We start from the raw sequence: 23,106 nt of genomic DNA on the forward strand, positions 1-23,106 counted from the left end.
CTCTCGGCGGCTGTATACTGCAGTTGACACCCTACCCTCAAGGCAAATACCTGGTGCAGCTGGACGGCAGTGGGCGAGCCGCCCTCAGAAATCGTCGTCACCTATGCCCTTACGATGAGTCAAGGGAACAGATACCCGCCACGCACATTAAGGATGGTCCCCATTGGGAGGCTGACCACAGGGGGGAGGCCCCTCAGCCTCTCCCTACCCTAGAAAGGCTGCAGCATGCTAGGCGCGCCCCAAGACACCTAGAAAACTATGTACCGTGACATTGCAGTGTTGTGTACCCCTGAGCATGTCAAGGTGTTTTGTAATGTGTATGACCTTGTTGCACTTTTACCATATTACCAGAGCAATGATTGCTCCTGCACATGCAACTGATTTCCTTATTGGTGCAATTATGCCACTCTAAAGTCAGAATGTATGTGACATGTAAATTTTGCCACTCTTGTGTCATGTAATGCCTAGTCTCAAGTCATGATGAGTGTCAGTACCTGCCCATTGCTTTGTTGTTGCATGACCTTCCTCCACCTCGATTAATGTGCTTTATATCAATACTGCACTAGGTTCAGAGTTCTCTGCAATGGAGGGGGGGGGGGTTGGAGTTTGAATTCACGTGGGAAGTTTCCCATCACCGCCCGTGCCTGGGGCTTGCTTGGCGCGGGCAGGCAGTCTGCCTCAGGCCATTATAGAGGGAGACGGCACCCTTCCCTGTACATATTAGAATAAATCTCAAGCTAGCCTCGCTGTTTCCACCTCCCTTCACATACTCCTTGTCAACCTTTTTCTGTGACAGAACTCCACCAATACCATGGTCACTAGAATCACAGTTCAAGATAAGTGGCTGACTCTGATCAGAGTAGAGCTTCCTTAAAAGCAGAGTACCACTACACAAAGTGGGTGGATGATGGGCGCCCCCGAGGACCAGCAAAATAATTCTGACCGGGATAAAAAAAAAAAAAAAAATGTTTTTAATTGCACCAAAAACTCAATTTCCGCATCTTTTTGACCTGACAAAATCTTACACAGGAGTAACCTTCTGTGTTTAACATTTTACTGCTCAATAATTCATGTAGTGAGAGGGATCCTGAGACAGATAGATAAACAGATAGAGAGACAGACAGACAGACAGATGGAGATACGGTACATACTATGGCTAATGAGACACATCTACATACGATATATCTTTTAATATAACTACATATAAGATATATCTGTTAATATACAGTAACTACACATTAGTAGTGCTGAGTTTAGGTGACACTACACTGAATATGGATCCAAGGTGTGTGATGCAACCTTGGGAACTGATATGTTTTCTTTATTCTCTCTCTCTCTCTCTCTCTCTCTCTCTCTCTCTCTCTCTCTCTCTCTCTCTCTCTCTCTCTCTCTCTCTCACACACACACACACACACAACTTCCCTCTCGCCTTCCCTCTTACTCCTTCCTCTTCACGCTCTGCCTCTCCTCAATGACCACCCTGTAAGGCTTCGGCGTATTCATAACTAACGCATCAGAGTCTCTCTCCGTCACCAGCGTCTCTCCCTGCGCCGGTGAGAAGGTGAAATTCTGCAACAACGCCGTCAGAAACACAAAGATCTCTACCTTGGCCAAACCTTCACCCACGCACACCCTACGACCTGTGGATAAGGGGCTGGAATAAGGGTTGGTATGGGTCGGAATAAAGGCTAGATTAAGGGCTGGGAGAAAAGCTGGAATAAGGGCTGGAATAAGAACTGGTGTGGGCTGGAATAAGAGCTGGTGTGGACTGGAATAAGAGCTGGTGTGGACTGGAATAAGAGCTGGTGTGGACTGGAATAAGGTCTGGTGTGGACTGGAATAAGAACCGGGATAATGATAGTGAATGATAATAAGACTATAATCCTTTCACTCTGCAGTAGCCTGGCCTAAAATTGCAATCCCTCCACCTTGAATCCTGAGTTTTAACGTTAGATAGCATAAGAGAATGCTAGTCATGAAGAAGTGCTGTGGAGAGGAGGGAGAACCATAACATTGTCTAGCCTCTGAACTACATGAAATCTATCTATCTATATACCTATGCTGCTTCTCCTGTGAAAGGGAGGTAGCCGAGACGGAACGACACACTCCCAATTTACTCATTAACACAAACACATTCATTCGCATCTTAGCCCCAAAGGGAGAAGGGACAGATCCTCACCGTACCACACTGCACAAGGGTCAACTGTGCAGTGCCGTCAGCGACATCTGCAGCATGGTCCGACAGTAGAGCTGGTTTACCCCTGCCGCATCATAGTGGACCCATCCCCTTACCCACACCTGACCTGATAAGCTGATCAGATCAAATACAGGAGAATATCACCCCCAGGGCTGCGTCATAATTTGTTCATTCACAATCTCTCTCCAATCATTTCTATCACGAGGAGCCACTCTTCCTTGCTCCACAGACATCCCTCTCGCATCCAGTGCTCTCGTCACACTGTCCATCCATCCCTTTTGTGGTCTTCCTCTCAGCCTTACACATCTCATATCCGATCCAATTTTTTTTTTTCACCAATCACTCATCATCCATTCTCTCCACATGCCCAAACCATCACAACACCCTCTGCTCAACGCGATCAGCCATCTCCCGCACAACTCCAGTTCTCTTTTGCACTTCATCATTTCCCACTCGATACATACGCATCACTCCACACATACTCCTCAGACACCTCATCTCCAACACATTCAAACTTTTCCTCCTTGCTACACCCATATTCCATGTTTCAGCCACATATAATGCAGTTGGTACCATAATATCCATCCATTCTAAGCAAACAACATCTAAACATTTTTTTTCATTCCTCCCAGCACCTTTCCTACGTCATTCAGTCTACACTTCACTTCTGCATCTATTCTCCCATCCATAGGAACATGTGACCCTAAACTCTTAAAACACTCTACCTCCTCAAGCAACTCACCATTCAAAACTATGTTCCTTCTCCTACCATCTACCAACCTCGTACAAATCATCACTTTACCCTTATTTTCACTTACTCTCAATTTCCTCCTTTCACACACCCTCCCAAACTCCTCTGCCAACTGTCTCAATCTCTCCTCTAAATCAGCCACCAGTGCAGTATCATCCGCAAACAGCAGCTGATTCAGATTCCACTCAATACCATCAACATTCACCAGACTCAAGCCTCCACCTAACACTCTTAGCATTCACCCCCCTTACAACACTATCCATATGAATACTAAACAACCACGGAGACATCACACATTCCTGCCACAGCTCCTCTCTCATGGGAAACCAATCACTCACCATATTTCCCACTCTTACACATGCTCTACTATTTACATAAAATCTTTTCACTCCTTTTTGCAATTAAGCATCAAGTCCATACGATCTTAAAACAGTCCACAAAGACTCCTCATCAGTTCTATCATACGCCTTCTCTAAATCCATGAACACCCAAAACACATCCTTACCTATCGCTAAATACTTTTCACACACCTGTCTCACAGCAAACACCTGATCCACGCATCTCCTCCCTCTCCTAAAGCCACACAGCATCATCATCAATCACTCACTCTGTACCCTCTCTAACTCTCATAATTAGCACTCTACCATACACCTTACCTACTCTATACTCGGCCTAAGAAGTGACGGCGGAGTATCCAGAAGTTTTCGGTCAGGGATAGTGCACATACCCTTCCTTATATCTCTACGAGGTGAAACCTAATACGTAAAACTGTTACATAAAACAATAAATCAATGCCAAATTACCTGTACATTTCAAAATTGTAGGAAGCAGTTCGTTAGTTACGATAATAGGAAATCCTAAACGGAACTAATTGAAATTTCACAACTATCGCTCAGGGACAGTCAGGAATAATTTGTGGAGTTCAAATCTAGTATGGTAACATGCAATAATTTTTTAGAGCGTAAGACTGAACAAAAGGGAGCTTCAGTAAACAATGAAAATTAACAATTATTATTCATAAAATAATTTCCGGTACAATACTAGGGAATAATTTAAAGTCATATATTTCCGTTTCCAATGTCTCCATGGACGACGACAGCAAGCGGTAAGGTGGCGGAAGCCAGTAAGCTATTTTAAATGTTTCGATCAACACGCACGAAAGCAGATAACATTTACTCAAATTCATGCAGTCATTACGCTGCCTTTGGCCAGTTTTCCATTAAGATAAGTCTCTGGATTATGAAATATAACCCAGAGGGCTATCGGCGAGAGAAATTAGAAAATAAAAAATCGAAATTTGCCTCGAGTCAGAGCTCCTCGGAGAATGCTAACTTCTGTCGTAGTGTGATATCCTCAGTGCATAATCGATTAGCAAGAGTAATAAAATGCAGAGGTCCATAAACAAATCATTGAGTTCAAAACTTCCAAATCAGCATTTTCTATTCAGCAGGACATTAAGATTTATTTAAGAGAGATATGAAGATTAAACGATGGAGTAAATAGTGCGTGCTTTTGCATTGCAAGAGTTTATGAACTCATGTTTTGGTCCTGTTTGTTGCCTAGTGTAAGAGAAAAAGACAGAATCTGTCATACCTCCTTACAACTAAAAATAATTGCACCATTTGGGAATAAGGTTGCTAATTATAATTATAATTGGCAAGAGGAAGGCGGATTAAAAGGCAGTATGGTCTTGCTGCCACCGCAGGTAGGGCATCACTGCGAAGAAAAATTTCGTTGTTATAGCGTCCTTATTGTTGCTGTATCATCACCATAGCATTTGAAAATAAGGGAGTGCATTGCAGTCACAAGAATTTTCCTTCACTGGTCTTCAAAACCATAGCATCTGTATTTGAAATCCTGGGAAACAAATAAATCAGGAACACGGAGTTATAGGCCTACTGCCCACCGTGCGCGTAGCAATACATTTCACATTCACTCGATTCTTCTGAATTCTCTACACTCTGGCTTCGGCTTTCCTGTCATTCTCTGACTAAATATATCTGTGCTGTTTACTTATCTCCTAATTCTACTATCAAAATTCTTTGACTATCTTACTTCTACGATGGAACACATTCTATCCATTTCTCCTTTCTTTGAAATCTCCATTCTTGGAGCTTTCAATGTTCACCACCACCTTTGGCTCTCCTCTCCTTTCACTGATCCACCTGGTGAACAAGCCTACACCTTTTCTATCCTTAATGACCTAGAGCAGCTTGTACAGCACCCTACCCGTATCCCTGACCGCCTTGGAGAGAGCTCCAACATACTTGATCTCTTCCTTACAACTAATCCTTCTGCTTACACTGTTAATCTTGTCTCTCCGTTGGGCTCCTCTGATCATAACCTTATCACCTTAACCTGTCCTATCGCTCCGGTACGGCCTGCGGACCCTACAAAAAAACGTCGTCTATTGCACTTTGGAGCTGCGGATTGGGAGGCCCTCATGCAGTACTTCTTTGATTTTCCCTGGAATGATTATTGCTTCCATGGCCGGGTGCCATCTGAGTGTGCCTTGCGCATTACGGACGTTATTCTCTCGGGCATGGAAGCATACATTCCTTTCTCATATCCTTTGACTAACGCAAGAAAGCCTTGGTTTAATCACGCTTGTTCTAATGCTGTCCGCAACAAGGAGAGGGCCTATAAAAGGTACCGGAGCCAACCCACCCCTGAATCACATCTTTTATACCTTTCTGCCCAGAATCGTGCTAAGTCTGTTCTTCGCTCTGCTAAAAATAATTTCATCCGTACAAAATGCTCTCAACTCTCCAACTCGAATTCTTCCCGCTCCTTCTGGCACCTTGCCAAAAACCTTTCTAACAACTTTACCTCATCATCCTTCCCTCCTCTTTTCTACTCTGATGGCTCTGTAGCTATTTCTTCTACTGATAAAGCAGATTTTCCTGATCTTTCACTGCATTCCACTCATCATTCAATTTCTCCTGATACTCTATAATTTTTTCTCTTTTATCCAACTCACTCTCTTTCAAAACCACCCGGCCACACCAAACTCTCCTAGTTCTCACCATCTTCTACCTACTCTCAACTTTCCCTCCACCAGATAGTGGTCAGACACACCTCCACCCTCCCCTCCCAAAACTCTCTCATCCGACAATCTTCCTCCTACACTCCTGGACACAGCCACATAGTCCATCAATACACTGTCAACAACCCTTCCACTCTCCTGTCTCACCCATGTATACTTCTCAAGTATTTCCAGTCACCATCTCTCTCTCAACACACATCCGTATCATTCGTTCCCCATTTACATTTCTTCCAGGCACACCATGCATACCAACTACACCTTCGCCTGCTACATTTCTCAGTTTAGCATTCAGATCCCTCATCATTACCACATTCACATTCGCTCCCAAATTCTGCAGATACTCATCAACATCACTCCAGAAAGACTCCTTCTCTTCTTCATATGCTACTCACAAATACCCACAACTCACGTTCAAATTTCGCTTTCACCCACATCAGTCTTGATGACACCTCCATCCATTCAGTTACACTCTGCTGCACATCCGGGCTCACTAACACTGCAAGAAATAAGCGGCAAAAAAATGAAAAAAAAAAAAAAAAAAAATTGGCAAAGTTAAAGTAAAAATAGCATAGTGTCAATAAAGATCAATGATAATGATGACGATGATAATGATGACTATTTTCTTTGCCTTTTCTTTCCATTTCATCAACTTACCAATTCCAAATGGCAGAAACCCCTCCCTCCTGTTGTTAAATGAGCCGTCTGGGTTGAGGAAGTGGTCTGGGTTGAATTCGTTTGGTTGGTCCCAGAACTGAGAGTCTTTGTGGCAGAACTCCAAGTGAGGAACAACCACTGTGCCCTGGTAATATAATAATAGTAATAATAATCTATCTATCTATATACCTAGGCTGCTTCCCCCAAGGAAAGGGAGGTAGCCGAGACAGGACGACACACTCCCCATTTACACATCCATTCAAACACATTCATTCGCATCTTAGCCCCAAAGGGGAGAACGAACAGATCCTCACCACACAACACAGCACAAGGGTCAACTGCGCAATGTAATCGGTGACATCTGCAGCAGAGCCCGACATCAGAGCTGGTTTACCCCTGCCACATCATAACAGACCCATCCCCTTACCCGCACCTGACCTGACTAGCTGATCAGACCAAATGCGGGAGAATATCCCCTCAGGGCTGCGTCATCACTTATTCATTCACAATTTCTCTCCATTTATTTCTGTCACCACAGCCAATCTTCCTTGCTCAACAGACATCCCTCGCGCACCCAGCGCTCTCTTCACATTGTCCATCCATCCTACAATATTCGTGGTCTTCCTCTCAGCCTTACACCTCTCACATCAGATCTAGTTATCTTTTTCACCAATCACTCATTATCCATTCTCTCCATATGCCCAAATCATCACAACACCCTCTGCTCAACTCTACCAGCCATCTCCCGAACAACTCCAGTTCTCCTTCACACTTCATCATTTGCACTCGATCCATATGCGTCACTCCACACATACTTCTCAGACACCTCATCTCCATTACATTCAAACTTTTCGTCTCTGCTACACCCATACAGGTTATACCATGTTTCAGCCCCATATAACGCAGTCGGTACAACAACACCCTCATACAGCCTTCTCTTTACATCCATTCTAAGCGAACGACATCTAAACACTTTTTTCATTCCTCCCAGCACCTTTCCTACTTCATTTATTCTAAACTTCACTTCTGCATCTATTCTTCCATCCACAGCAACATGTGACCCTAGATATTTAAAACACTCTACCTCCAAAAGCAACTCGCCATTCAAAACTATATTCATCCCCCTACCATCTACCAACCTCGTACACTTCATCACTTTACTCTTATACTCATTTACTTTCAATTTCCTCCTTTCACACACCCTTCCAAACTCCTCTACCAACTGTCTCAATCTCTCCTCTGAATCAGCCACCAGTGCAGTATCATCTGCAAACACACATCGCTATCATTCGTTCCCCATTTTCATTTCTTCCAGGCACACAATGCATACCAACTACACCTTCAACTGCTACATTTCCCACTCTAATAATAATAATAACTAGAGGATCCCCCCAAAGAGGGAATCACACCCGCCACGAGCCGATCCATATCTAGCACAGCTCGCGATGTGCCTTTCACCTACCTTCACCAATGTCGAACTCATTCGAGATTTTCATGCCTATTACACACGTATAAAATTTTGTGATGATACTGTATCTTGAGTGACTGCGATGTTATCGTGCTAACACACACACACACACACACACACACACACACACACACACACAGAGTCAGTCATACACTTTACACACAGACGAACTGAAAACAATAGCAGCATCACTAATAATAATAATGTGGATAGTGTGTATTTTCAAAGATTTTTCCTTATATTCTTAACTACTTTAATAACTTGAATTCGGAATTTTTTACTTGTTCTTTCTAATTTTCTTCCTGGCTGTTTTAAGAGGCTTTGGATATTTTGCAACATTTGTTTCTCACTGATTTGTTCTGTACAGAGTACCTCAATAACCACTTCTGTGTTATTACTGTGATATCGAAATTATATAAACAGCATACAATACAGTATAGTGTTCAAGGCATGGTAAGCATGATAAATCGCTTAGGGAGAGGTACTACGGAACCTCCTAGAATCTGGGTCTCATGAATTCGAATCACAGACACCAACCTTGGGAATGAGGTACCCGTCCAGCATGGTGTCTGCGGAGGCGACGTGAGCGGTGCCAAAAGGTGACAGAGAGACAATACGGTGCACCTCATGAATCACTGCCTCCAGGTACGGTAGTCTGGGGAGAGAGAGGAAGAAGCGTACATGAGACAGAGAGAGAGAGAGAATAATTGTACCACCAAAATACATGTACTTTCATGGCACTGTGGTGGTCATATGGAAAGTTGGAACCGGGAATCTTATGAGTGACAGACAGACAGTGATATTCTACCACCAAACTCTCTTACTTGTTCCTCTCGCAGTAGAAGAGAAGGCTGTCTCTCGGGACCTCTTGATCAATTTCCCTCTGGACCCTGGCCTGCACCTCCGGGTACTTGGCTAAATACAAGATGGCCCAGCGCACAATGGATAAGGTGGTGTCAGTCCCGGCGACCAGTAAGTTGATAATCATAGCACACAAATCCTGCTCTGAGAAATATGAAAAGATTAAGTAGCAATTTGAATGTAAGCAGAATTTGAATGTCAACAGAATATTCAGGAACTGCCCAGAGGAGGTTATATTGGTCTCAGCTTGGGCAGACTAAACAACTGATTATCATAACACCTAAATCCAACACTGAAAAGTATGAAATAGATAACCAGTGACTTAAATGTAGCTGGAATATTCTGGTACTGCCCAGTGCGGAGTGAATATGGTAGTCTCAATCCCGGCAAACAGTAAATCGATAACCATAAAACCAAAATCCAACTCTGAAAAATGTGAAATGGATAACTGGTGGTTTGAATGTAGGCAGAATATTCTGGCACTGTTCAGAGGAAAGTTGCCCATCTTTTCGTCGGTTGAGCAAGCTGCCTAAGACCTCTCCCCAAGCAACTTATTTTGCTTATTACTCTTTGTGTTTCTCTTTTGCGTCACTTAAGTCTTCCAAATACCACCATACTCAGCATAATTAACATACAAATTGATGTAGACCAGCCGTATCCAAAAATAATTCACTAACAATGAGGTGCCAGGGAGCATCCTTAACCAACGAGAATACTGATCTGGATATGGTGGTGTTGATCCCAGCAAACCGCAAGTTAGTTTTTTACATGCAAATCCAATAATGAAAAAGGCAATTTGAAGTGAGAAAATTATTTATCTGGAATTTGAGCCTAGCTAAAGTATTACACTTGGCAAAATCTAAGATGTCCAGGTGCAGTGTGGATATCATAGCCTTGAGCCCAGCAAATAGTAAGTCACTCATCATTACATGTACATTTCTGAAGATGTAATAAATAAATAAATAAAAGTTTGGCTCCGTTAAGATCAAAACTATTTAAGCTGACCTTGCTGTGTGACACTGACCTGTTACACTGATCTTTAACTGATTATAAAACTGAATCCACTTATTCTTACCATATCCTCAACCCTTCCACAAAGTTTGGTCTAAACAAAATAAAAATGATTTAAGTGGACCTTACCCTGTGACCTTGACCTTTGACCTATCATTAAAGGGTTATATATGTACCATCTTTTATATTGTTCAGGGAGAGGCTTAGATGCCCCCTAATCCACATAGAATAATGGCTTTAACCTCACCTGTGTAGGGAGCATCAGTGGTCTCACTCTTAAATAAATCACTCAGGGAGACGTGTCACGAAGCCTCCTTTGGGACTTAATCTCACCTGTGTATGGGGCGTCCATGGCCTCACCTTTGAATAAATCACTTAGGAGATGGTGTCACGACGCCTCCTGTGGGACTTAATCTCACCTGTGTATGGAGCGTCCGTGGCCTCCCCCTTGTTGTGGTCCATCTGAATCAGGTACTGGTCTATGAGGTCCCTGGGGTGAGACGGGTCCAGTGTGTCCTTGTGATCCTTCAACACTTCCTGCAACACCACACCATGCCCTGAGCTGCCTGTCCTTGTTAATATGGCCTTGAGTTGCCTGTCCTCGTTAACCCTATCAGGTTTTTGGGCCGGGCAGATTATGTCTGTGCCAGAATCAGCCACTCATGCTGATCCACATCTTCGCAGCCTGATATTATACTTTGATCGCTCTGTGTAAATACACTTTTCATGATAGAATGTTGGTTTTTGTGTCATTTTAAAGCTGAATAGTTGTACTTTATCGATGTATGTTAAAAAAAAGGGAGAACAAAGAAATTAAAATGTCAAAATGATGATTTGAAGTTAGGCAAAAAACAAAATTTTATACCTTGCCATAGAAAAATATTCGGCAAAAAATAATGAGTAAAGATATATAAATTTGGCTCAAACCAAGCAAAAGTACAATAAATTACCTATACAATGATATAGAGATTATGGTAATTTTTGCATTTCATTGTGCAGTAAAGAAAAAGGAAAGAGATGCACAATTTTATTTTAGTCTCATCCGCATATTCGCTTCGCGATGTTTTTGTTTGATCGATCAGTGTAAATACACATTTTATGATAGGATGCTGGTTGTGGTGTTATTTTGAAGCTGAATAGTTATCCTTTATCGTAGTATGTTCATAAAAGGAAAACAAAGAAAATAAAGTCAAAGTGGCGAGTTGAAGTTAGGCAAAAACCAACAATTTTATACCTTGCTGAAGAAAAATATTCACCAAGAATAAAGTTATAAAGAAACAAAGCCATGAGTCAGACCAGCTGTGCAGTATCGCCACACACAGAGCAACCATTCCGTGACATCGTGCTCGAGCCTCTTTGTTGTGATGCGTAAATGCGATTTATGGTGAATATTTTACAAAAGTTTCTTAAACTGACGATTAAAAGCGCCATCCGAATCTCTGAGGTTGGATTTGAAATGACGATCGAAATAGTCATTTGAATCTCAAAGCGTTAATATGACCTTGAGTTGCCTGTCCATGTTAATTTGTCCATCCACCATTATCCAGTTCGATATTGTACGGTTTATCTCTCTTTCCAACTTGGTCCAGAGTTTCATCCTTTTGCAATTTATTTCTCATAGTTCAGTGGCAGAAAAAGACAATGTTGCAACGCCACATCCTGTCCATACCATATCTTCGTCACAAGAAGAAGAGGAGGAGGAAGCAGAAGAGAAATAAGAACAGAAGAAGACGAATGCTAATCACTGCTACTTTTATTACAATTAAATATAACTTGTAACTAGCTGTGGCATTTTACTGTACACAGATAACACACTGCCACACCCACATCAGCAGACTGTGCCTTTCCCACAACGTATAGAATTGACATGGAAGATGTAATATATAGGGGATCCAGTACAAGTGGAAATGTTGCATGGGAGGTAGACACAGAGCTTCAATTCTTTATTCATTTTTACGTTTTGGGCTACACTTCCTGAAGATGGGTTCTGTGTAGCCCGAAACGTTCTTTTCTCAATGGGTTTGGGCTACACTCCCTGGGTTCTGTGTAGCCCGAAGCGTTAGTGAAAAGAGAGTTCAAGCTCAAACCCGTATCTCCCACCAAGAGGCGCAATATATAGCCGACCCTCATGTATACTTACGGAAACTATAACCAGGCATCTCTCCACACATCGCTGAAGTTTATCGTAGCCCAGTTTTCTCTTGAGGAAGGGAGGGGCTACTTTACCAAGCCAAGGGAAGATGTTGAAGAGGTAGACTCGACCTACAAGAGATTTGCTGGTGGAGCAGACTAACTCGATGGCTTCCTGTCCTCGCGGGTCGTCCATTTCGTAATGCACGTCTGGGAAAGGAGAGGAAGGGAGAAAAACAGAATAGAAATGAATGTGGGAACGTCAAAGATGAAGTGGAGCAAGAGCAGAGCAGAAGGAAAGTTGAAGGAATAAAAACAGTGTGGAAGTAAAGCTTGATGAGAGAATGATGGACCAAGAATATGGAAGAACAGCTAAGAGATATGATGATGATGATAATGATGATGATGAGGAGGAGGCGGAAGAGGGGGAGGAACACGACCCTGCAGGCAGTTCCTGGTGAAGCACACTATTACTACTCGTATACTAACACAGCTTCTGCTGCTGCTGCTGCTGCTGTTACAACTACTACTACTACTACTACCATCATAGGTACTGCTACTATTACCACCATCACTACTACTACGGCACCACTGCCACTGCTATTGTCATACAGTACTGCATATTTGCCAGACCCTGTTAGCAGCAGGGGCCAACTACAGTCACTCTTGTCTCTGTCATTTAAGGTCTCTTAGTCACTTAACCTGCTGTATCGGAACAGAGAATTATTCCAGAGTAGAGCACCCTGGACGGCTCCAGCATCCTTCTCTGTGTCTAACAAGATGCTTAGCGACGATAACCTATTCATACCTTTGTTTAAGGTCTTTTTGGAGACCTTTTTAGGCCTTGTTCATCCTGCAACAGTCAACCCAGTGCTTGTCAACCAGACTGCACCTGTATTGTCACAGTGTAAGACTAGAACTCTTACGTGAATCGTGTTCAGACCTTCCAGGAGTATAGTTTATGTTAAATAGAAATATTGCATACATGTCACAAAAACATATGACTAAAAAAAACATGTAACTTAACAGAAGCAATTGCTTTTCAGCTTGGCAACGTCTGGGCCTGACTACTCTCGGTCTGCTTATGGACTGGAGGAGGGGTTTATGTGGCCACTCCGACCTCCCTCAGTCCTTCCCCAAATTTCTCAAAGTTCTCATTGACACGTAGTTTTGTCATGTCTTTTAGAGGGTCCAGCAAATACAGTGCACATTGTTCTAGTGTTAAACTCACCACCGACCAACTTCCACACCACATTCAGTATGGCCACCCCCAGAGACAGAGGGAGTGGTTGTTCCTTGCCCGTGTGCTTCATATAGTCTTGCACCAGACACCCTGCCTCCCTCTGTATCACCTCCTCGAAGCAAGTCTTCCCCATGCCCAGGTCCCGAAGCTGATGAAGGGCAAAGCGACGATTCTTCTGCCACAGGGCCCCATTGCTGAAGATTATGCCTGCAGTAGAGGAAGTAAGTTTAGTTGTATATATATTCATCTATCTATGTCCATCTATCTATCTGTCTGTCTGTCTGTCTGAATGTCTGTCTGTCTGCCCGTTTTTTTTTCTCTCTCTCTCTCTCTCTCTCTCTCTCTCTCTCTCTCTCTCTCTCTATCTCTATCTATCTATCTATCTATCTGCCTGCCTGTCTATCTGTCCTTTCTCTCTCTCTCTCTCTTGCTAGCTAGCTAGCTGCCTGTCTGTCTGCCTGTCTGTCTGTCCATTTGTTTGCCTGTATCTCTCTCTCTCTCTCTCTCTCTCTCTCTCTCTCTCTCTTTCTCTCACCCAGCATGGAGCCACTGCCGATTGCACCGTAGGTATGGAAGTCTGGCCTGTCTGACAACTTCAGCTTTGCCATCGCTCTCTTGATGACCTCATAGTTGCACAAGAAGACGTTGACCCGACTGCCAATGCGCCATCTGCGGGAGACAGTGAGTGACCAGCTGTGTGGAGAGGAAATTATTGGCCAGCTGTGTGGAGAGGAAACTTTTGAATGACCAGCTGTGTGGAGAGGAAACTATTGAATGACCAGCTGTGTGGAGAGGAAACTATTGAGTGACCAGCTGTGTGGAGAGATCATATTGAATTGGCTTGTTCCTGACCATAATGCCCATCGCTTGGATTTATTCTTGACAAATAATCCAGATCAATATCGGATAGAGGTACTGTCACCACTTGGATCCTCTGACCACAATCCCATCAAAGCCTCATTAGTTAACCCTCCCACACCTCCCCGTTCTGAACCTGTCAGGGTGACCCGATGGCACTTTGATAGGGCAGACTGGGATGGATTTAGAAATTATCTTGCTGACATTCCATGGCAGTCTTTCTTCTCTAGTGATCCCAATTCTACTCAGTCCCACATTTGTGACTTAATAGTAGCTGGTATGGACTTATTCATACCAAGTCAACAGTTCACTAAAAGATCTAACTCTCGAAAAATGGTTTGATGGCAACAGTGCCAGAGCAACAGCCCAAAAGTCATTAGCATAATTCTTACTTGATATAAAAACATCTGAATCACTCTCCCAATTTAAAATTGCTAGAAATCATGCAAAAGCTGTATTAAATCTATCTAAATCAAACTTTCTTCAAAAGCAAGCATCAAAACTACTTAACAACCCTAATGACAATAGCATATTCTGGTCAACTCTTAACCCTGGAAAGGAAACTCTGTATTTCAGTAAAGTTAACAGAAACCCCGGGAGAATTTCTCCCGGTTTTGAAAAATAAAAAAAAAATACTTATGTACAAAATTATTTTATTTTGAAGATATACAACGAAAATAGAGCACAGAAAAAAGGACAAAAAGAACCTAAAAGACAATAATATTACAGGCACAATATAAAGAAATCAAAGAACAGTTACAGGCACAAAGTGATGAACATAAAGAACGATATGACCAGCTTCAAGAGGCATTACAGGAGCAAAAGAGGGACGTACAACTGAGGATTCGAGGACAGCTAGATACTTTCATGAGAGAAATGAAGGAAGAACAGGAACAATAATTGAAGGAGGAGGTATACGCTGAGCTACAGGAGCAGAAGTACGAGGTAAGCAATAATGTGACCAAGTGCAAACAGCATGAAGAGAACCAGTTAAGTCGGTTAGTGAAGAAATAGTGACGGAGCGCAAACGGCCTGTGGACAACCAGCTGAAGATTAGTGAGGGAATAGTCATGGAGTGCAGACAGTATGCAGATAATCAGTTCAAGCATGTAGTCAACCATTTGAAGATACAGTAATTAATGAAGAAATTGAGGCTGTAGAGAAATAGTGCACTGCTGAGCCTCAGGTTAGTGTACAGGGAGCATATGAAAGGAATGGACAGTGTATGGTGAATTTTGACGGATCCCAAGCAACTAAAGGTATCAATACAGAGTTGAATAATCAGAATGCAGACGTTTTAAGTCCAGGCCTTAATTATGATGCCCCAGTTTTTAGGCCCCATACCAGTGAAGTTCATGCCCATAATTGGGGTCCAATTAAAAAGAAACCTCAGGAATTTGATGATAGAGTATCTTGAGAAGCTTACCGTGCACAGTTTGAGTTACTTGTTGATCAAAATAGTTGGGATGATAGGAAGAAGGCAGTGCAGCTTGCTACTAGCCCTAAGGGTGCCGCAATGGAAATTCTGGGCCAGATGTCAGTAGAGGAGAGGAACACTAATCAGTCCTTAGTAGAAGTCCTGGAGTGCAGATATGGGACCATGTAACAGACTGAGGTTTACAGAGAAAGATTCCGAAACCATGTACAGGCTTGAGGTGAATCCCTACAGCAGCTTCCTCATCCCCTTGAGAGTATGGCATACAAGGCTTATCCTGGAGCAGCACCTAACCTGTTGGCTATTCTTCTGGGGGACCAGTTCATCGATGCTCTTGATAGTGCAGAACTGAATGTGCAAGTGAAGCAGGCACAACCCAGGCACAGGCATGTGAAGTGGAAAAATTTGAAGGAAGGTGCTGGTACTGTGAAGAGCCAGGACATAGGAAAGTGGATTGCAACAAGTGGATGAGAGAACAGGAGAAGACTGGAGGAGGTTGCTGGTTCTGTGAGAAACTGGGACACAAGATGGTGGAATGTTAAAAATGGAACAAGGGGCAAGAACTGAACAGTGCAAGGAAATCCCCGATTGCAACAAATGGGTGTTGGAAATGTGATGAGGTGTGACACTTCAGCTATGAGTGTGCAAAAGAGAAGGATGAGGGGAAATTAGTGAAGGCCGGTGACAAGAGGCAACAACCAGCCAGTTATTCCGAAGAAGTCCAACCACGGAGGAAATGCAGGAGAACCTTGATGAATAGTGTGTGATAAGACGGAGGAACAGCCGACAAGCAGTGTGGTAGGAATGGGAATCTTAGTAAGAAATGCAGCTGTACTGCAGTGAAAGGGCCAGCATCAGTTGAAGACGACCTGAAGATGATGCAGGTGGAGGATGCAGATTTACAACCAGTGCTAGAGTGGCTGCAGCGAAGTACAGTGCGACCATTTTGGGATGAAGTTTCCAGGATAAACCCTGCAACCAAGAGCTACTGGAGTCACTGGACTTTCTTCGTTTGAACAACGGACTTCTGGAGCGTCAGTGGGAGATACCTGATGGCCTCAAAAAGTACTGGCAACTGGTGGTTCCAAAGCAAAGGAGGTCTGGGATCTTCCATGAGTCTCATAACCAGATGACTAGTGGCCACCTGGGAGTGAAGATAACTCTACACTGGCTTGACAGAGGTTCTACTGGACTGGCATGCGCCAGGATGTTGAAGAGTGGTGTCGGGCCTGTGATGTATGCTGTGCCAAGAGGGGACCCAAGAAACGTGGTTGCACCTCTCTTCAGCTGTACCAAGTGGGTCCACCAATGGAAACAGTCACAGTGGACATCGCTGAACCTCTGCCACTCACTGAAAGAGGAAACCAGTATGTATGTGTCTCCAGGGACAACTTTACAAAGTGACCAGAATCCAGTGCCATCCCTGATCAAGAGGCTGCGACTGTTGCTCAGGTGTTGGTTGACCAATTTTTTTGTCGTTTTGCGATGCCACAAGAGCTACATTCAGACCAGGGTAGAAACTTCGAGTCTGCTGTGTACTGTGAATGCTGCAAGTTACTGAGGATCAAGAAGACCAGGACAACCCCACCCACAGTCAGATGGGATGGTGGAGAAATATTCAACTGGATCCTGGGACAGAAACTGGCCAAGTACTGCACAGAGGGACAAACAGAATGGGACCAGAAATTACCTGCATTACTGGCTTCATATCAGTCTGCATCCCATGAGTCTACTGGCTACTTACCTGCAAGACTGATGTTGGGCCACCAGTTATGCTTACCTGTTGGCTTTTTAATGGGAAGATCACCTTGTGAAGAGCTGCCTACAGACACCTCCAATTATGCGAAGCATCTTCAGCAAAGGCTGACTGAGGTACATCATCAAGTGTGAGGAGCCCTTAAGTTTTCAGGAGAAGTGATGAAGATCAAGTATGATGCCAAGGCAAGTGAGGTGAACTTCAAGGATGGTGACAGAGTTTGGTTATACAATCTTCATCAAAAGAAGGGACAGTCACCGAAACTGCAAAGCCGATGGGATGGGCCTTACACTGTGCTGGACCGCCTATCAGATGTAGCGTACCAGATTCGGGGAGGCAGGAAATCTCGCCCAAAGGTGGTGTACGTGAATTGTCTGCGGCAGTACCATGGGCCAGGACAGTACAACTGGGACGTCTCTTAGGATTTATGCTCTCTCACAGCCGAGGATATTGAGGAGAACCAAGGAGCTGAAGTACAAGAGGATGATGACAGTTTCCCAAGAGAAGAGGTGCATCAGGAAGAGGACCAAGACCTCCCTGGAGAAGAGGGCTGTATGGAGGAGTAGCATAGGAGAAGACCTGATAAGCCGAAAGATTATTTTATGTATCGTTAGATGTTACATTATGATTAATGTTTATATTTGTATATATTGTGTAGTTTTGTCGGGACAACAAAGGACTAGGGACGGGGGTAGTGTTAAAAAGTGGGATTTGCCAGTTAGGTAGTCGAGAATTTTCCCATACCGTTGTTCCGTTACAAGTCAGAGTTGCCACTTAGCATGCTGTTTGTGAGCGTAGTTATTTCATAAGTTTTACATTAGTTCTTATGCTCTTTTTCTCATTAATGTTTTATTTATGTGATTGTTCAATTATTTATTTTAATTTAAATTTGTATGCTACATAACTTAGAGTCTTATGCAGTATAAAAAAAAAAACTCTGGCATGTTTTGGATGTCTTCAAGATGGTAACTGTTGCAACCCTGCTCCCTCGGGAATAGATGAGAACTTTATAGTAAAGAACAATGCAAGCTTATATAAGGATGAGGAAGAGAGTTGAGTTCGTTCAGTCAGTTTTCAGTTCAGTTTGAATGTAGTGCAGTGCCAGTGATGTTTATATATCATCGGTACTTGTGAGAATAGTGAAGTGTTGTTGGCAAACAGTGTTGTGTTCTTGAACTTTTGTGTATCACTGGTACTTGTGAATAATAGTGAAATGTGGTCAAGCATTAAGTGAAATTATAGTCAATAGTGTTTATATAGCTCCAGTGCTTGTGAGGACAGTGGTGAAGATGGAAAGCATTAAGTGTAAACAACGTTGGGTCTGGTTAGCACTTGGATGGGTGACCGCCTGGGAACACCAGATGCTGTTGGCATCCCTACGTGTCAAGTGGGGTTGGTGGAGGATTAGTGCCCCTCCCTGTAAAACAATTAACTCTAAGCCCTTGGCCACCCCGTCTGGGATACATGGCGTCTGGCAATGAATGAATGAAAATTTGGAATATAAAGACAGTGAACTTAAGAAGCCAGAATTTTTTACGACGCCTGAGGTGATCTGGTGTCCTGTACACTGGTAGGCTGACCATAGGAAGAACAGCTCACTGGGCAACGTCTTCCCATACTGAACTACAGCTGTTGGGGCCTGTGGCAGTGTGGGATGGGGATATAACATATTCGTTTTCTTTCTTCCTTTCTTTATTCATTTTCTTTCTTTCAGCCTTTCTTTCATTCAAACGCCTGTTAACATGGATGTAGCTAGATAAACTGATAGATATGTAGGTAGACAGATAGATAGGAGAAGGAAGAGAACGAGGACAAGAGAAGGATGAAGACTAGTAGGAGGAGCACGAACAGGAAGAGGACGAAGAGGAGGAGGAGGAAGAGAAGAGGAGGAGAAGGAAGATGATGGTGTATAGTGACTCACGTAATGATATCTCCGTAAATTGGCCTCAACTTCTTCACCTGCTCATCTAAACGAGTCGAGGAGTCTGGCAGCTTCCCCAGTATAGGAAGACCCCAGATGCCTGTGGGGGAGAGACATGTAGTTGTAGTAGTAGTAGTAGTAGTAGTAGTAGTAGTAGTACTAGTAGTAGTAGTGGTAGTAGTTGTGGTGGTAGTAGTAGTGGTAGTGGTAGTAGTGCTGGTGTTAGTAGTAGTAATAATAGTAGTTGTTATGCTAGGTGTTCTTAGGTCAACTCCTCGCCCTAAGAACACTAGCTGCTGAGCCAGGGTTCTCTTTCGAGACCGAAATTAGAATACACTACGAGAGGAACAGGACATAAATCTCTGGGCAAACAACCTTACATTATCTTAAATTCACAAACCACTAGATACAATGTAGATATATCAAAGGCATAATACACTGTCTGGGTTCAAAGTCAATCTCGGGACAGGAGGGTTTCTACAGGGCTGCTGAAGTCCTGGGCTCCTATAGGTGTCGGCTGGGTGTGGGAGGGGTCTCGTCAGGTGTGCCTTCCCTTAGAGGGCTCGGGACTGCTCTCAGGGTCTATGTTGTCATCTAGGGGCTGCTGGGCAGCGTGAAGAGGGGCCCTCGTCAAGCTGGGCCTCGGTGGGGTGTTCGATCCCTTGGGCGGGACCAAAAGAGGGAGAGGAGGTGCATTTGTCTGCGCCCACCCTGGAGAGAGGGTCATCATCCTTTTGGGCTGGGGAGGTCATGCCCCAGCGTCCGAGGGGAGCCTTGTGGAGTATGAGGTCTGCGGTCTCCCTCGGGTTGGGTTGCCGTCAGGTGTGCGCTGTGACATCCTCTCCTCTGGAAGTCCGACAGCAGGTGGTCTCGCCTGGGTGCTGGCTAGGCTGCTCTCACTCCCAGGGTCATGATGGGGCCTTGCCAGACCTCCTTCAGACAGGGTAGTTCCTCCTGGGGGTTGCCTTTGTGTGGAGAACAGGAGGGGTGTCCCACTCGGCCACAGGAAGGGTGGGCTGAGCAAGGGATGTCTGAAGGGGAAGTCACAGAGGGCAAGAGACAGATGGTGGCTGATGTCTCCCTGACACAGCTATTGGGTCACTGAGGTCCCAAGGGCAACAGGGGTAGGGCAGCTGGTGGCCATCCCTCTCGTGTCGGAGCGGCTAATGGCCATCACCGGACCCTTCTTCTTAGCAGGACTGAGGGCGAGGTGCAGCTAATGGCGTGGGTGGACAGGTGCAGCTAGTGGCAATCACCAAGGTCCTTTGAGGGGAGGCGCAGCTAGTGACTGTCGGCCATTTCCCGGCGAGGCTAGTGGCCATCAGCGGGCCCTTGTTCTCCAGGTAGACTGTTCGCTGAATGCGGCTAGAGGCCGTCACCTGCTCACTGGTGCGGCTAATGGCCATCACCAAGATCCTTGAAGGAGAGGGGACAGCAGAAACAGTGTGAATAGTGACAGCCACCTGCCTGCTGGTGCGGCTACTGGCCATCATCGAGGTCCAGCTCCCTGGGGCAGCTACAGGAGGAGAGTGCTTAGTGGCTAACTCTCCACTAGTGTGACTAGTGGCCATCACTGGTCCTTGTGGTAGGGGCGGATGCAGCTAATAAGTGGCTACAGGCCGTCACTCAGGCACTGTCTGGGACTGAGAATTCAGCCCCATCCAGAACCTACCGAGGGCTGGTCTGGCTGGAGGGTAATGCCTTAGCACTGACTACTTCTGGTTGGGTCCATTCCGAGGAATAAGGGCACAAGGAAGTAGGGGACATAGGCCCATACCACCTGGGTAGCACATGCGCCCTTGAAGCCCCTCCGTGGTCTCCCCCTGGGGTGGGGGTCGCGACGTCCTGGTGTTTCTCGTCGTGGGTGGTATTTCAGTACTAATAGTAGTTGTAGTGGTTGTGGTGGTGGTGATGGTTGTAGCAATAGTAGTAGCCAAATAGTGGTGGTGGTAGTAGTAGTAGTAGTAGTGGTGGTAGTAGTAGTAGTAGTAGTAGTAGTTGTTGTTGTTGTTGTTGTTGTGATTGTCGTTGCTGTTCTAGCCCCATGTTCATCCGAAAAATGTGACAAAGACATATAATAGTTGGTACTGTCATCATGATCATCACCATCATCATCATTATCACCTTCACCATCATCATCATCACCATCACCATCACCATCATCACCATTATCGTCATCACCATCATCATCATCATCATCATCATCATCATCACCTTCACCATCATCATCATCATCACCATCACCATCATCATCAACTTCACATCATCACCATCATCATCACCGTCATCATCAGCACCATCATCATCATCATTATCATCATCAAAATTCTCAATTTATAAAGGCTTTTACTTACTTGCTTGAGTCAGCCTTAATCACCTAATGGCCGCTCTCCACGCTGCTCGATCTCTAGTAGCCTTTCTATTCAGTCTTGTATCCCTGAGGTCACACTTCATGACCTAGCTTTTTTTTTTTTTTTGCTACTCTACGTTACACTATGCCTAAAACCGCCACCTCTCCATCTAGAATGCTGAGTTGTAGCGATAGATTAGCACAAGAGTATGATGCTAGTCACGAAGAAGTGCCGGGGAAAGGATGCAAAGCCGTAATATTGCCCTGCTGTCAACGAGCTACGTGAAATAATCCGCAAAAGGACGAAAAATCACCAAGTTATGATAAAGAAACCACGGGTATTTATATATATCTGCTGGACGTTAGAAAATACAATAATAAACATGGTAAGGGCATTCAGAGAGCGCATACCTCCGCCAACGCTTATACCAGACTACTCAGATCACTGCCAAAATGCAGCCAACTCTTCCTTGGCCCACGACCCACATGTCCACAAAACTTCTTTCAAATCCATCGATAACTTTTTGAGATATCTTGCGCACAGACAGACAATCAGGAGTGAATACATAATCTACACCAGCTTTTATCGGCGGAGGTAACAACAACAACAACACCATATACTGGTTGCTCTTCGTAATACCGCTCAAGTAAATATTTATTCTTAATCATTATATGTAAATGAGTGTATTAGCAACGTTGGGTCTGGTTAGTACTTGGATGGGTGACCGCCTGAGAACACCAGATGCTGTTGGCATAACGTTCTCCCTACGTGTCAAGTGGGGTTGGTGGAGGATTAGTGCCCTTCCCTGTAAAACAATTAACTCTAAGCCGTTGGCCACCCCGTTTGGGATACATGGCGTCTGGCAATGAATGATGAATGAATGGAGTGTATTAGCTGTTCATTCGTTATTTCATGAGGGGATGTGGCAGCTCTGTGTGGTGGCATCACTTACACATTTTACACACATTTACAGATTTGACTAACATTCGTGATTATGGCGTCTGGCTAGAGAGAGAGAGAGAGAGAGAGAGAATAACATTTACAGATTTGACTACCATTCACATATCTTACCAACTCAGCTGGTCCCCACGCCCTGTTCACAATCATACCACCTTGGTAGGCTGTCGCTGCGCCCTCCTGGCTCCCTAACACACTTCTTAGGCGATTTATTTGGTTCATTACACCTGTATGCATCAAGCTGTATAGAAATGTTAAGAATATACTTGCTAAATCCATCTTTTCATCCACCCTCAACACAAAGTGGATCTGTAATACTTAATAGTCTCTAATGATTAACCCGCTAAAGCAAACGACGACAAACGAATACAAACAACAAGCAACAAACAACATCAACAACAACAAACAACAAACAAAAACATCAAACAACCACAAACAACAAACAAAAAGAAAAACAACAAGCAACA

At 44.2% G+C, this 23,106-nt stretch overlaps 1 protein-coding gene across 1 annotated transcript; it reads right to left on the reverse strand.

The window, feature by feature from the left end:
• Positions 1-1,437: 1,437 nt before the first annotated feature.
• LOC145390233 (cytochrome P450 2L1-like) lies at positions 1,438-20,058 on the reverse strand. The gene is made up of 9 exons (XM_080265227.1): positions 19,880-20,058; positions 13,897-14,030; positions 13,350-13,568; positions 12,129-12,328; positions 10,408-10,525; positions 8,941-9,121; positions 8,654-8,771; positions 6,649-6,793; positions 1,438-1,640 (listed from the first exon to the last, which is right to left on the reverse strand). The coding sequence occupies exons 1-9, from the start codon at positions 20,056-20,058 to the stop codon at positions 1,438-1,440; spliced, it is 1,497 nt and encodes a 498-aa protein (XP_080121353.1).
• Between the last annotated feature and the right edge of the window lie 3,048 nt (positions 20,059-23,106).

This window comes from Coenobita brevimanus, unplaced genomic scaffold (genome assembly GCF_032717465.1).
Source record: "Coenobita brevimanus isolate Jiangsu-jjx unplaced genomic scaffold, ASM3271746v2 jjx.HiC_scaffold_3696, whole genome shotgun sequence".
Classification (NCBI taxonomy): domain Eukaryota; kingdom Metazoa; phylum Arthropoda; class Malacostraca; order Decapoda; family Coenobitidae; genus Coenobita; species Coenobita brevimanus.